The sequence below is a fragment of the Lepidochelys kempii genome, chromosome 5 (assembly GCF_965140285.1).
Source record: "Lepidochelys kempii isolate rLepKem1 chromosome 5, rLepKem1.hap1, whole genome shotgun sequence".
NCBI classification, from domain to species: domain Eukaryota; kingdom Metazoa; phylum Chordata; order Testudines; family Cheloniidae; genus Lepidochelys; species Lepidochelys kempii.
Genome location: NC_136384.1, coordinates 80,929,026 through 80,943,534, shown reverse-complemented (window position 1 = coordinate 80,943,534; position 14,509 = coordinate 80,929,026). Strand labels below are relative to the sequence as shown.

At 40.4% G+C, this 14,509-nt stretch overlaps 1 protein-coding gene across 5 annotated transcripts in view; it reads left to right on the top strand.

Annotated features, from left to right (window-relative positions):
* The window catches only part of C5H5orf63 (chromosome 5 C5orf63 homolog), a 64,628-nt gene extending 59,745 nt beyond the window's left edge, over nucleotides 1-4,883 (top strand). For 4 of the 5 annotated variants that reach the window (XM_073344860.2, XM_073344858.2, XM_073344856.2 and 1 more), the window contains exons 3-4: nucleotides 3,381-3,437; nucleotides 4,385-4,698. In XM_073344860.2, coding sequence (XP_073200961.2) covers nucleotides 3,381-3,437; nucleotides 4,385-4,564 — 237 coding nt within the window. In that variant the 3' untranslated portion in view covers nucleotides 4,565-4,698. The other variant, XM_073344861.2, reaches the window with a different exon arrangement.
* The last annotated feature ends 9,626 nt before the right edge of the window (nucleotides 4,884-14,509 follow it).

Sequence of the window (14,509 nt, the reverse complement as noted above, 5' to 3'; positions counted from 1 at the left end):
TCTGTATAATCTCTATCTGGTTCTGTGATTGTTCCTGTCTGCTGTACAATTAATTTTGCTGAGTGTAAACTAATTAAGGTGCTGGGATATAATTGGTTACATAATCATGTTACAATATGTTAGGATTGGTTAGTTAAATTTCAGGAAAATGATTGGTTAAAGTATAGCTAAGCAGAACTCAAGTTTTACTATATAAAACTATATAAACTGTAGTCAGTGAGGAAGTGGGTGGGTGTGGGAGGGGGAGATGGGAACAGGGGTAAGAAAATTGGAATCATGCTTTGCTAAAGGGGGAAATGGGAACAGGGAATGGGAGTAAGGAAGTTGGAATCATGTTTGGCTAAGGGTAGGAATGGGAACAGGGACACAGGTGTAAGGCTCTGTGGTGTCAGAGCTGGGAAGGAGGATACTAAGGAAGGAAACTGGAATCATGCTTGCTGGAAGTTCACCCCAATAAACATTGAATTGTTTGCACCTTTGGACTTCGGGTATTGTTGCTCTCTGTTCATGCGAGAAGGACCAGGGAAGTAAGTGGGTGAAGGAATAAGCCCCCTAACAAACCTTAACTGAGATCCTGTGTTCTTTGCAAAAGTATTAATGATCCCACTTCACTTTTCATAGGAAGAGGAGTTTCATTTGGTGTCTTTGGCTAAAGTTTTACCTTCTGTACATTGTTTTTGTAGCATATTATTTATTGATTTTGACTGGCAATCCCTTGATTCAAGGATGATCTCTACCACGGATTTACATGTAGGTCCTGAAAGGACTCAGGAGTCTTATACTGGTGCACGTATACAGATTGCAAAATGCTCTAAGATGAAAGTTTCTATGTAAGTGTAAACTGCTGTGAATTTTAAATAAAATGAAAAAAGTGTGAATTTGCTGAGAGAAGATGAGACTGGAGAGGCTCCATCATCAAGTAATGTTTGTTTTTTTCCCTACCCAACCTGGAAAAAAGTTAGATTATTTTACAAAGGTGCGGACTTTCTAGAAAAAGAAAAGTCAGCACTTGTTTCTTATCAGTGGAATGTGTGTTATATGAGGAAACATACTTTAAAGTCCCATCTCTGTCTCTGCCATCTGATTCAGCCCTGTGCTTTTTCATACTCCAAAGGGCAATAATGTAGGTAGTACTGGCATTAATTTTAGAAAACGCTCTTTTGCATGATTATTGTGCATACATACTGATTAGCAATGTGAAATTCTGTGACCAAATTTCTGATAGCAAAGTTGAAACCGTTTTCTAAATTGGCCTCTTTTGTTGAATACGTGCTTAAAGTAACGTACTTTTCACGTCTCTCAGAACGTGTCATATCACTGGCATTTATAAAACAAGCTCTCACTAAACTGCAGGCTGCTTTTAATAGACCAATTTGTGATCTCTGTTTATCCCCATTCACCCCAGGCTTGTGGTTTCGGGTTTTGTTTTGTTTTTTTAAAGTAAAGACAGGAGTAAGTATGAATGAGGCTTAGCATAAGTGAGAACGTATTGTATAAATAAAAACCTCTCCTTTCAGCCTCTTCTGTTGCCCAGCACATCTGCATCTCTCTCTTCTGTATTAAATTCAAATTCTGTTTGCAGCCAGGGCAATTGAGTACTTTCAGAAAGACATGAACATATATACAAGCTGCTGAATGTCCCATTAAAGCAGTTTAAAGTCTGTTTGCAGAGACCCTTGGCTAGTCAGAATTATTTCTCAGCATAGTTCCCATTGGAACTCAGTGCTGGCTTTATTAAAGGAGTAAAGTGCCATGACTTGCTTTGTTGCTTAGCACTTGTCCCCACACAGAGGTTGGAAACGAAATAGCTAGATAGTTTTAGATCCAAACCTTTACTTATTTCAATACAAGGCTTGGTTTATTTAACTGTAGTTCAATCAAAATAATTGAACTCTTAATCCAAAATAAGTGTCCCCGCACAGACTTGCATCAAAATAACTGGAAGTGTGAATTCAAACTGATAACAGCCTGGTCTAAATACACAGTTTCCCAAGTTAACTTAAAGGTGTGATTCTGCATTTAAACTGGTGTAAGTTTGCATGTGGACAATCAGTTTAAACCTGATTCACGCACGAAAGCTTATGCTCCAGTACATCTGTTAGTCTATAAGGTGCCACAGGACTCTTTGCCAGTTTAAACCTGGTTTAAGTTGTGCCTGTAAATGTATACCTACACTGATAGAAGAGTATCCAAGCACTAAAACTGCACTGTTTTAACTAAGTCAGGTCTTAAACCACTTCAAATCCTAATGGTGCAACCTGCATGCTTAGACAAGCCCTTAGTAAGGAGAAATGGTGTGTCTGTTTGCCTTTCTGCCCCTACCAGCTCATTTTACCAGCTCCACTACCTTAGCAATCTTTCTTTTAGTAATAACCCATAAAGAGTTGAGCATCCCGTAGTTTAGTTTGAAGAGTCTAGTCTGTTACAACAGATTACATGCAACAAAATTCTGTCAGCCCTTCTCAATAACACATTTGGTCAGCTGATTCACCATCACCAGCTCTTCCACAAGTTACAAACAGCAGCAGCTGCACTCCAAACTTGGTGTCCTTTAGCACCTTGCATAGGGTTTCAAACATTAAGGGTGTGTCTTCACAGCCTAGTCTACCTACCCAAGCTAGCTTGACTCCAGCTAGCATGGGTAACAGCAGTGAAGAGAGCACAGCACAGACAAATGAGCCAAGTGTGTATCTAGGTAGGGTCCGTGCTGCGCTTGTATTACCTGCCCTGAAACTTATACCGCATTGTCTTCACTGCTGTTACTCACACAAGCTGAATTCAAGCTGGCTCTGGCAGACTAGCCTCTGCACACCTTTTACTATGTAGACATACCCTAATAAAGCTTTGGGGAGGGAGGAAAGGAATAGACATTTTCCATCTCTGAACAGTACTTCACACCAAAGAGACAGAACCATCATGCTTTTCCTCACTATATTTTGTGTTAAATTACTGTATGCCAAACAACATACACTGATGTGTATCTGGAGTCACTCCAGGGAAGTCAATAAAGTTTTCCAGATATACATTTGGGAAGTGACTGTAGAAGTCAACCCTATGACTATCCTATAACTTGTCTTCAGAACCATGCAGCTGTGTCAGCTTTTAGAACTTGCACCATTTCAAAAATATTTTTATTGTGGTCACAAATTAAAGGTAGAGTCAAAAATCTTAGAGGTGTTGACCGGATAAAAAGGGAGATTTTCTTTTTATTACTTATATAAAAAAGAATTTTTAAACTTGCAATCTATGCTGTGCTGATTAAAATGAGATTTTGAAAATGATGTGGCAATGAGGAGAGAACATGTGGAATAATGATAGCATGTAACTTGTTTCTAGGTATGTTTTATTGATTATTTTAAGATCTTCATATTTTCCTTTAGAACCCGTGCCCTCTATGTGATGAAGCAAAAGAAGTGCTTGAGCCATATAAAAACAGGGTAATGCAATACAGTACTGTGTATATTATAGAGAAAGAATAGTTAATCAGGGACCTTTCTTTGTAAAAGAAAAATTGCTTGATTTTATTTGCATCCATTAGTCTTTCATGGGCAACCTCTTCAAGAAAGTTTTAGCGCTGATTTCCATAAAAATTATTATTCAAAAGCATTTTCAGACTCTGTGGTTCAAGTAAGCATTAGCAAAGTAAACCAATGAATGCAATGTTGCATCTATTTAAAAAAAACGTTTGCTACTATAACAGGGGTTCTCAAACTGGGGGCTGGGACCCCTCAGGGGGTTGTGAGATTATTATATGGGGGGGTCACGAGCTGTCAGCCTCTACCCCACACCCTGCTTTGCATCCAGCATTTATAATGGTGTTAAATATATAAAGAAGTGTTTTAATTTATAAGGGGGGGATCGCACTTGCTATGTGAAAGGGGTCACCGGTACAAAAGTTTGAGAACCACTGGACTATAATGTACATATATCTCAAGTTTATAATGCAGTTTGCAGCAAAACTGCTGTGAGGCAGGTCCATCAAATATTCTTTGCCCTGAGTCACTTGAAAGTACTTTCCCACCATCCTCCCCAACTAATATTCTGTCAACTGCGTGTAGTGCACTTTGACCAATTTTTGAACCTCAGTTGCTTGAATTTAGAGCAAGTGGTGCAAGCAGCAGTAGACACAAAGAAATGCTGCACCCATGAGCAAAACAGAAAATGTCTGTTGACCCATCTGCAGAAAGAAAATGACCAAGATCATATGTGGTACAGTTCCTCACTGGGAATCCAGGGACCCATGCGGGGCTAATATAGAGGCCTGCTGAAAATTTGACCCATTTTGTTAAAGTAAATCTGAAATTTGATGAAAGACAGCAGCTATTTTTATTAAAAAGTGTCCAATGTTATAAAATGTTTAACATTTAGTTCTTTTCTTTCAAAGGTTATTTTGCAGGAAGTGGATATCACCCTTCCAGAGAACTCAGTGTGGTATGACAGATATAAGTATGACATACCTGTCTTTCATTTAAATGGGCAGTTCCTAATGAAGCATCGGGTAGATGTTAAAAAATTTGAGAACCAGCTTGTGAAGCTAGAGTTTCAAAATGATGAAAACCAATGAAGGAAATGCAACCATTCTGACAGTGGATTGAAGGGATTTTGAACAAATGGTTTGAAACTGTTGCATATATTATCAAACCATATTTTCTTTGGAATGTAATGTACATATTTAACATTAAAATTTTAGTTATTTGATTTATATTTCATTTTGTAGTAATGATGAAGCCCATCTGACTGAATAGCAACTCTTCATCTGCTATCCTAGATGGTTTTGTTTTTCAATGAGAGAACAAGTGCTATTCCACCGCAGCAGATAAAATGAAATGCATTTTCAGATCATTAATACACCCTGCACTGACAATAAAGGAATATTTAAGTTATGTCTGTATGAAGCTTCTTCTGTAAGACTTTCACAGTGTATCCCCAAATGCTTATTTTGAAGTAGAAAGGAGAGCTGTTAAGTGGGGAGGGGGATTTAAAAAAAAAAAATCAAACTTATACTCTTGTATAGAATCAGAGACCTGGATTTAGTTGTTATTCACCTGTAAAAACTGAGTTTTTTTTTTTTTAAAAAACAGTATGAACATGTTACACTTAAGCCTAAAATGTCTGCTTATGTTAAACTGAGAAATTTGAGCTCTTTAGTACTCAAGTAAAAGTATAAGTGAAAGTTAAATTGAACCAAGAGGGCCCAATTTTTCCTTGAAACAAGATTTAACACTGCAAACATGCCACTCTGTGCTACCTACCACCTTCATTTTACTCTCTGGAATTAAAACACCCTAAGAGTTTCCTTGTAAATCTGCTGGCATGAGATAAGATAGCTTCTCCCTTAGGCTCAGGTTACACTATTAAAAAGAAAACATGCTAGCATGTGGTTCTCTGCCACAATTAGGGATGCCCATGTCATACCAGGGCTTTTTCTTAATTTGCCAGGGGGCACAGAAAACATGATTCTCTAATCGTATTATGGGAACAGTACTTGGATTTAGGGTTAACAGTCTTTTCGGTAGTGTAGATTGGCCCTTATATTCTGTGACAGAACAGAGAAAACTGAAATTTTAGTCCCATCTGTGACATCACTGTATCTTAATTTAGTGACTGGCAAGTGTACTTGTATCGCAGGGGGTGAGGCAGCTTCTACTAGTGCATTTGTGCATCATACGGCAGAAAAGAATAATGTGGGTAGATGGAACTCCTTACATATATTTAAGGAGGAGGATGAATTGAGAAAGTTAATTGTTGTCCTTTAGGCTGAACAGGCTATAGTACTAACTAAATAGTATTGGAAAAGTGTGATTTTTTTTCCAGTCTATTTAATCAATCTGTCCAAACAAAAAGTAATGTAATTACTACGTTTCTGTTCTTCTCAGTTGTATCTGAGCACCTTCCAGAATTAGGAAATTAAACAAGAAGCCTGTCTATCAAAAGGTGGGTCTCTTCCTCATTCTCAATCCTTAGAAAATTCCAAACAAGGACACACATTAAGCACCAGACAGTCTTACCAAATTAAGATCAAGCATTCACTACAGAATTTCACACTAGTTTTCAGAGTCAACAGAACTTCAGAAACCTGTGCCCTCTCTCTGAGTCCTGCAGAAAGGTGGGCATCATTAATGAAAGAGGCAGGAATGTAATTGAAACTATATTAAATTAACAAAAACAAAACAAAAAAACCCACAGTAAAAATATCTACTTAACCCAATAGCATAGTCTTGTTTTGGAAAACTCTCCCTCAACAACTCAGATTAGCCATTTGACGTAGAAGGTAACAGAAGGGCTTGTTACCTCATGAGTCTGAGAGTATACCCAGCTGTTGCATCTGTATAACACCTTATCACCCTGGCCTTTGATAAACTACTTCCTCCCCTTTTTATTCTTAGGTCCACTTTGCCACTTCCTCGGCCTTAATTCTCAGCTATCTTGCCGTGGCACGACCACTTACACAAGTGCAAAGTACAAAGGATATGGAAAATATTAGCACATCAGAACTTGCACAGGTATAAATGATTGCACCAGGGCCAAATTAAAGGCATTGTGTCTTCTCTCTCTCACACACCTCCCCCCCAACCAAATACACAACAGGTTTCAACATCCATTGTATCAAAGCACCCTTCCTGCACTGGATGTTGAAAAACAGGTCTGCCCCATCCATAGTCATATTCAACAACCGAGGGGGTGTGCTCAGAAGGGAAGTAATTTATTTGTATTTGTGCAAGGCCAGGGAGACTTTATAAAGTTTAGGCTACCCCTTAAAGAAGCATATTGAGAAGGAGCCTTTAAAACGTGGGTCTGAATTGCCTCTATGTCAGCACGCAAGTGCTAATTGGTTCCTTTCCAAAATATAGGAAAATTTCACAGAGCCAGAGTTTTTCCTGACTAATTTTTTTTGATAAAATAATAGAACTGTATAGTGCATTTCACCAGTAGATCTCAAAGCATTTCACAAAGGCAAAGCATTGTTACCCCTATTTTACAGATGGCATAGAGAAGTTATGTGATTTGCCCTGTATCACAAGGTTAGTCAGTGGCAGAACTTGGAATAGTCAACAAGTCGTAGCTATACCTGAGATAGCAGTATTTTCCCTTGTTTTTATTACATCTTCTGTGTGGGAAATCTCAGGAGCCAAAAGTAAACCTTTCTGATCAGGTCAGAAGAGGACGACTTGTCTGTGCCTTATTCATTCACATGGAGGGTGGGGAGTTTTATTGTTAACTACACATGGTATTTTTCTAATACTTCGTATTTTAATGTGAATGCTAACAAGATTTATAATAGCATTATTTCCATGGATCACAAATGAAGTTCTTATCTTGGGGCTAACTGAGGAGATGGAGGCTTCACAATGGTCAACCAGATTGATTTTATTTTAGGAGGTCCATCTAGCCCAGGGATTGGCAACCTTTGGCATGCGGCCCTTCAGGGAAATCCACTGGTGGGCCGGGATGGTTTGTTTACCTGCAGCGTCCGCAGGTTTGGCCAATCACAGCTCCCACCGGCTGCAGCTCGCCATTGAAGGCTAACGGGGGCAGTGGGAAGCGGCGTGGGCCAAGGGATATGCTGGTCACTGCTTCCTGCAGCCCCCATTGGCCTGTAACAGCGAACTGTGGCCAGTGGGAGCTGTGATCGGCCAAACCTGCGGACACTGCAGGTAAACAAACTGTCCTGGCCCACCAGTGGCTTTCCCTGACTGGCCACACGTGCCAAAGGTTGCTGATCCCTGATTTAGTGTAATAAAGAGGTTGCCTCTCTCCAACGCAGCCTCCTAGATAGGATCAGAGTGGATTCTGCATTCCTTGTGCTTTCCCCATACTAAATTTCTGTTGACTTAAATGGGAGTGTTGGGGATGCAAGGAATGTGGATTTGAGCATACAGACCTCCTGGATTTGAGAGAGAGAGAGAGATTTCCCTGATGACTAAAATAAAAGAGTACTTTCATCCATTTATCTTGGAAAAAACCTCCCCTTTCAAAGACTTTATTTTATGTATGAGATATAATGCTAAACACTCTACATTTACCTGAGAAAACATTACTACTTTTCCCTATTCTCACTCTTAGACTTAGTCTCTTACCAGAGAAACAAACATAAGAACGGCCATACTGGGTCAGACCAATGGTCCATCTAACCTAGTATCTTGGCTTCTGACAGTGGTCAATGCCAGGTGCATCAGAGGGAATGAACAGAACAGGTAATCAAGTGATTAATCCCCTGTCGCTCATTCCCAGCTTCTGGCAAACAGAGGTTAGGGACACTTCAGAGCATGGTTTTGCCTCCCTGCTCAAACTGGGTAATAGCTATTGATGGACCTATCCTCCATGAATGTATCTAGTTCTTTTTTGAACCCTGTGATAGTCTTGGCCTTCACAACATCTTCTGGCAAAGAGTTCCACAGGTTGACTGTGCATTGTGTGAAGAAATACCTCCTTTTATTTGTTTTAAACCTGCTGCCTGTTAATTTCATTTGGTGACCCCTAGTTCTTGTATTATGAAAAGGAGTAAACACTTATTTACTTTCTTCACACTGGTCATGATTCTATAGACCTCTATCATATCCCCCTTAGTCGTCTCTTTTCCAAGCTGAAAAGTCTCAATCTTATTCATCTTTCCTCCAAGAAAAAAACCTTTTTACCCTTGTCTGGCTGTACAGGCATGAAAACTGAGGTACATTTCAAATTACATGATGTGGGGCTGGCATAGGAGAAATAGCAGAATTAAAGTACTTTCCACCAAAGGAAACACTGCAGGACAAGGTGACTGAGCAACAACGAATGGCGGTCAGCTCATATCAGACTGTGGAAAAAGCTATGTCTCTGATGTTGCTGAGCGTTGTTACAAGATCAAGGATGATAAGGCCTTTGTGGAGAAACTAAATGAATTATTTGCATTGGTCTTCACAGCAGAGGATGTGCGGGAGATTCCCAAACCTGAGTCATTCTTTTTAGGTGACAAATCTGAGGAACAGATTGAGGTGTTATTAGAGGAGGTTTTGGAACAAATTGATAAACTAAACAGTAGTAAGTCACCAGGACCAGATGGTATTCACCCAACAATTCTGAAGGAACTCAAATGTGAAATTGCAGGACTACTAACTGTAGTCTGTAACCTATCATTTAAATGAGCTTCTGTACCAAATGACTGGGGATAGCTAACGTGACGCCAATTTTTAAAAAGGGATCCAAAGCTGACCCTGGCAATTACAGGCTGGTAAGCCTGACTTCTGTGCTGGACAAACTGGTTGAAACTATAGTAAAGAACAAAATTGTCAGTCACATAGATGAACATAATTTGTTGGGGAAGAGTCAACATGGTTTCAGTAAAGGGAAATCATGCTTCACCAATCTACTAGAATTCTTTGAGGGGTCAACAAGCATGTGGCAAGGGCAATCCACTTGACAGGTCTGCAAAAGTGCAATGATGGTTGCAGCCTGTGATCTTAGAACATAAGAACGGCCATACTGGGTCAGACCAAAGGTTCATCTAGCGCAATATCCTGTCTTCTGACAGTGGCCAAGTGGATATAGTGTATTTAGATTTTCAGAAAGCCTTTGACAAGGTCCCTCACCAAAGGCTCTTAAGCAAAATAAGTAGTCATGGGATAAGAGGGAAGGTGCTCTCATGGATTGGTCACTGGTTAAGAGACAGGAAACAAACAGTAGGTATAAATGGTCAGTTTTCAGAATGGAGAGAGGTAAATTGTGATGCCCTCCAGAGGTCTTTACTGGGCCCAGTCCTATTCAACATATTCACAAATGATCTGGAAAAAGATTTAAACAGTGAGGTGGCAAAATTTGCAGATGATACAAAACTACTCAAGATAGTTAAGTCCCAGGCAGAGTGTGAAGAGCTGTAAAAGGATCTCCCAAAACTGGATGACTGGGCAACAAAATGGCAGGTGAAATTCAATGTTGATAAATGCAAAGTAATGCACACTGGAAAACATATATAAAATGATGGGGGTCTAAATTAGCTGTTACTACTCAAGAAAGAGATCTTGGAGTCATTGTGGATAGTTCTCTGAAATCATCCACTCAGTGTGCAGCGACAGTCAAAAAAGTGAACAGAATGTTGGGAATCATTAAGAAAGGGATCCATCATAAGACAGAAAATATCATATTGCCTCTATATAAATCCATGGTACGCCCACATCTTGGATACTGAGTGCAGATGTGGTCACCGCATCTCAAAAAAAGCTATACTGGAATTGGAAAGGGTTCAGAAAAGGGCAACAAAAATTATTAGGGGTATGGAACGGCTTCCGTATGAGGAGAAATTAGTAAGACTGGGACTTTTCATCTTGGAAAAAAGATGACTAAGGGGGGTGGGGGGATATGACAGAGGTCTATAAAATCATGACTGGTGTGGAGAAAGTAAATAAGTGTTATTTACTCCTCATAACACAAGAGCTAGGGGTCACCAAATGAAATTAATAGCCAGCAGGTTTAAAACAAACAAAAGAAAGCATATTTTTATACAATACACAGACAAGCTGTGGAACTCTTTGCCAAAGGATGTTATGAAGGCCAAGACTATCACAGAGTTCAAAAAAGAACTAGATAAATTCATGAAGGATAGATCCATCAATGGCTGTTAGCCAAGATGGGTAGAGATGGTGTCCCTAGCATCTTGTTTGCCAGAAACTGGGAATGGGCGACAGGGGATGGATCACTTGATGATTACCTGTTCTGTTCATTCCGTCTGGGGCATGTGGCATTGGCCACCGTCGGTAGACAGGATACTGGGCTAGATGGACCTTTGGTCTGACCCAGTATGGCCGTTCTTATGTTCTAAGATCACAGGCTGCAAGGCACCATCACTGCACTTTTGCAGACCTGCCAAGTCCAAGGTTTTAACTGCTGACTACAGATTTGCTAAAGAGAAACCTAAGCAAGCTTCTGATGCCAACCTGATGCTGGCTCATTGTGGGGACAATGGAAAGAACTGCATATGAAAACAGAATTAGTTGTGCGTATTAAGAAATAGCCCTCCCACAAAAACATTGTGTCCCTGTTATTACCAGTTCTAAGAACACCACGTGTGAAATCCTGATCCCAGTGGCAAAACTCCCATTGACTTCAGTGCAGCCAGAATCTGTGTCAGATGTAGAATTTTTAATGTCTTGACTTGCTGCATGTTTGTTGTTGGGTTTTCTTTTTTTGGGGGGGGGGGAAGGGAGGGGGCAGGGGAATTGATTAGTGACAGTCTAGCTTGAGATAGCACTAAAAGGGCCTCCTCTCCCTCCATCTTAGTACTTGTCACCATGAAAGAGAAAAAGGAATAATACTTGAAATATTCCATGGCAACTTGTATTATTTATTTTGGATTTACGTACAGCGTATGACATCTTGTAAACACACTAAGCTCCCAGCAAGTGCACGCAGTCATCCACAATGATGTTTGGTAAAGAATAACTTTAAAATTAGAAGACGTGCTCCTGCTGAAGCAAAATTCATGCAAATTTGTGAAAATTTGCAAGGCTACTTTTTTTTCCAGAGGATGTTGACAAGAATGCATCTGCTCTGATATCCCTTGACAATGTGTATTGTAGAATGGCATAGTGGACATATCTAGTAACTTATTTGCCACTTACACCCTAGTTGAAAAACAAGCAAAAAAACCCTCAAACCACAACTCCCTCCTTCCTCCCCCTCCCATACCTATAACTAACAAATATATACCAATTTTTCATCATGCTCATTTGTTTGCATCTCCATCCCCTACCCTCTGTTTGTGTCATTAGACTGTAAACCCTGCCAGGCAGGGATTGCCTCCTTTCTGTGTTTGTGCTGGATCTTGCACAATGTGACCGCAATTCTAACTGTGGCCGTTAGGCCTGAGCAAAATGTAAATATACACTAATAGTTATCTCCCCCCTCCTGCCACATGCTGCAAAAAAAATAGAAGTTTTCCCTGGAATTTGGTTTATCCTTTCAGTTCCCACACTTCTAAATAGAGTTTTTCCTCCTTTTCTTTAATCTCTCATAACCAAAAAAGCAATGGGAATTAAGACAAAGGCTATATTTGAGCTTTTTATTCAATTCTGAATTAAAATGGGGGGAAAAATCCTGTTCCAGTTTAGGCCCCAATCTTGCAAACATTTATGCAGGTATTTATCTTTATGAATATGACTAGCCACATTGACACAGTGATTAGATTTACAAAGGGACTTAGGCACCTAGAAAATCACTGGGATTCACAAAGCCTGAGTTAGATGCTCCGGCTTCCTATACTTTGAATGGAGAGAAATACATGTTTGAGAATGGGCCTCACAACAGGCAGCATGCTAGGTGGCACCCCACCTAAGCTAGCCAACGCGATATAGTGAGGAGAGACGGCCCCTTTCAGAGAGTTTAGCACCAAAGTCCAGGCTGGAGACAGGCACTTATTTCTGCTTGGAATTCTAAGCTGCGAGCCCTCTCCGGGAGGCTGGTGGCAATACAGCACTGCTGCTGCCAACACCTCATTTCTAACTTTTAGCCCTGTAGTTAACATGCTTACCTGGAATGTGGAAGACCACCTTTTCAAGTCCCACCTCTACCTGATGAGAAAAAGGGATTTAAATAGCCACCTGCAACCTCTGAGATCAGTGCTCCAACCACTGGGCTATGGGATATTCTGAGGTAGGGCTCCCTCAATCTCTCCTGTTGCAGCTGTTCCACTTTGGATAAATGATAAATCACTGGAGCCATGCGACTAGATTCCTGGCCTTCTACACCCCAGGTGAGCATGCTAACCATCAGTCAAAAGAGTCATCCTCAGGCATCTCTCTCTTTCGCTGGCCCAATGGCTTTTTAATTATTTATCCAAGGTGAAACAGCCTCAATAGGAGAAACTGAGGGAGCCACCTCTCAGAATATCCCATAGCCCAGAGATTAGGGCACTTATCTGAGAGGTAACAGATCCCTGTTCAAATCCCTTCTCCTCATCAGGTAGAGGAGGATTTCAACCAAGGGCTCCCACATTCCAGTAAGAATCCTAACCGGTAGGGCACCTGCTCTCCACCCTCCCCGGCTGTTTTTTTTGGTGGAATTAGGTATTCTCTGAGCACACCTACCGGATCAGGCCCCACAGGTGAGTTAGGTGGCACAATGCCCATCTTCCCCCTGTTCAGGCACTGCACTGGAGATTAGGCTGGAAACAGGTGTCTAGATGTCTAAAGCAAGGCAGCAATGCACATACCCAGAGGCAGAAATCTAAGCACAGAGGGAATCTTCGCTGCAAAAACGTAGGCATCTAGTGAGTTTACTACCTACAGGGTTTGGCAACAGCTAAGCAGGAGTTTTGTGAATACCAGAGGTGCTTAAATCTGGGATTTATGGTCCTAAAACCCTGTGTGAATTTAGCCCAATGTGACTACAGATGTGGGTAAAGGTAACCCCAGCTGTAAATGTTTAGAGGATTGGGGCTTAAGTGTCTCCTTGACTCTCACAGAGCAACAGTTTCTACACATCTTTATTAAAAAAAATACGGCAGTAGTCTACAGACACTATAGTTACCCCAGTGTGAGTCTATAGTTCTTGGACCATTATTTTAGGGTATTGGGGTTTTTTTAAATTAAGGACACAGTGCTGAAGTTAGGATTGAGGTCGGGGCCTAGCTTCAGGAATCAAGTGTTTTAAAAACCCACACCTGTATATCAAAACCTAAGCTTCAATCCTGCAAGTTGAGGCACAAGTCCCTTTTCAGTGGGACTCGATGAGGGTGTAAGCATTTGATCATGTAGATCAGATTGCAGGATCAGGTCCTAGAAGTGATTTTTACTAAGGTCCCATCCTGTCAACACTTAAGTACATGCTTAATTTTACTCACACAAGTACTCCTGCTGAAGCCAAATGGGACTGCTCAGGTGTGTAAGAGTTTGGGGTCTAAATGTATCTATTTTTTTCCAAGTATATTAGTTATTTGTATTACTATATGCCTAGAAATGCCAGCCATGGACCAGAGCCTCAATGTGCTAGGCACTGAACAAATACAGAACACCAAGTCAATCATTGCCCTGAAGAGCTTACAATCTAAATACCTAACTGGCACCTTTGCTGCCCCCAATTTCACATGAGAGCATTCATGCCATTGGGGGTTATTAAAAAGCCTAGTGCTAAACAATACACCTAGATGCAAAGATTATTTTTTGCCAGTGGAAAAACAAAAAGCAAAACCCAGCAATCAAAACAAACATCTGCAGCAACATTGGTAACTAATTCATTTTTGTTTTCAGTATTCTTGTGTGTGTAGAAAAGCAACAAGACAAAGATGTTGAAAAACATACATTAGTGACCAAGCTTGTATTTTAGGTGGGCCCAGCTGTCTTTAAGGCCTTATAATTGTAGATATTTCTTTGAGAAAATTCATTGCTATCATAAGCAGGGACAACTCCAGTGAAGTCAATGGATTGACATACATGATCACCAGCGGTGAATTTGATCCAATAAGAAATCCCTTTATGAGCGATGGAATCAGAGGTACTTGTGACTGTAGGTTTTTAAATGTAATTTTAACATGTTGCAG